General features: G+C 45.8%; 1 protein-coding gene across 1 annotated transcript; it reads left to right on the forward strand.

Annotated features, from left to right (window-relative positions):
- Window positions 1-174: 174 nt before the first annotated feature.
- Pmar_PMAR006710 (hypothetical protein) lies at window positions 175-727 on the forward strand (the record flags this gene model as incomplete). The annotated part of the gene is made up of 2 exons (XM_002779631.1): window positions 175-652; window positions 699-727. 2 exons carry the CDS (start codon window positions 175-177, stop codon window positions 725-727), a joined length of 507 nt encoding a protein of 168 aa, XP_002779677.1.
- Window positions 728-1,060: the final 333 nt, after the last annotated feature.

Below are 1,060 nucleotides of genomic sequence, written 5' to 3' on the forward strand. Positions count from 1 at the left end.
AGTGTATCGCCATCTACATCCTACTACACCGTGTAGGGTGGTGTTCGACTTTAGAGACCTAAACCGCTTCTCTAATCGTGGTGGCTATCCTCAGAACTCTCTAGCCGGTTGCCTCCTGCTATTCGATCCTATGAGTATTTCATAGCTGGAGATCTATCTAAGGCATTCTGTAGAATGTCCTCTAGTATTAAGGATGTTCCATATGTTGGCTACACTTGTATCGGACCATACATCGTTCTATGGTCCCGTGTAGCCTTTGGCTCTACAGCAGCGCCTAATCAACTTGACGCTTCTATGGAAGATGTGATTAATGAGATCAAGGCATTGTCCAAGCTGGCTTCTACAGTTGAAGCTCCGGTTACTCGTCTATGTGATATTGAGCCTCATTTGGTTGAGCGTTGTCTACTGAGATCTAGCACTGAGGCCTTCTCCTATCTACAGGGTTGTCCACCGGTCCCCAAGGAGATCACACTGATCAAGTTTGTCGATGATGTCTATACCGGTGGATCTAACAAGTCTAGAGTTACATCAAGCTATGACTTCATTACCTATATCTCTAATGGTCACGACTTCGTCATTGAACCTAAGAAACGTTTTAACAGTTGGGAGCCTGTGATGGTCAACGATGTCGAAGAACGACGCCATCTACTTGGTTATGACTATTCTGCTGTCGAGGATTCCTTCTACCCTACTTTCAGTGGTGGTCAACTTCAAGGGAATCCTATGACCAAGCGACAGTCTTGTGCGGTACTGGCAAGCTTCTACGATCCATTAGGTCTAATAGTGGAGCACGATATGTCTGCGAGATCTATCTGGCGTAGTATCAACAAGTCCACTACTGAGTGGGATTCTACTATACCTTCTAGTCTCAAGGATGAAGTCTGTACGTGGGCAACACTATCAATGAGATTGGTCAAGTCTATGCCAACACCACGCTATATCTCCTTCGACTCCCCTCTAGTATTAAGCACTGACGCTTCCAAAGATGCCTGGGGAGTAGACCTGAGATCTACTTCAAACCTCTCTGTTCGCTTGGCTGCTAAGGGAGGTCTATTCAGTA

The sequence above is a fragment of the Perkinsus marinus genome, assembly GCF_000006405.1.
Source record: "Perkinsus marinus ATCC 50983 genomic scaffold scf_1104296946646, whole genome shotgun sequence".
Lineage (NCBI taxonomy): Eukaryota > Perkinsozoa > Perkinsida > Perkinsidae > Perkinsus > Perkinsus marinus.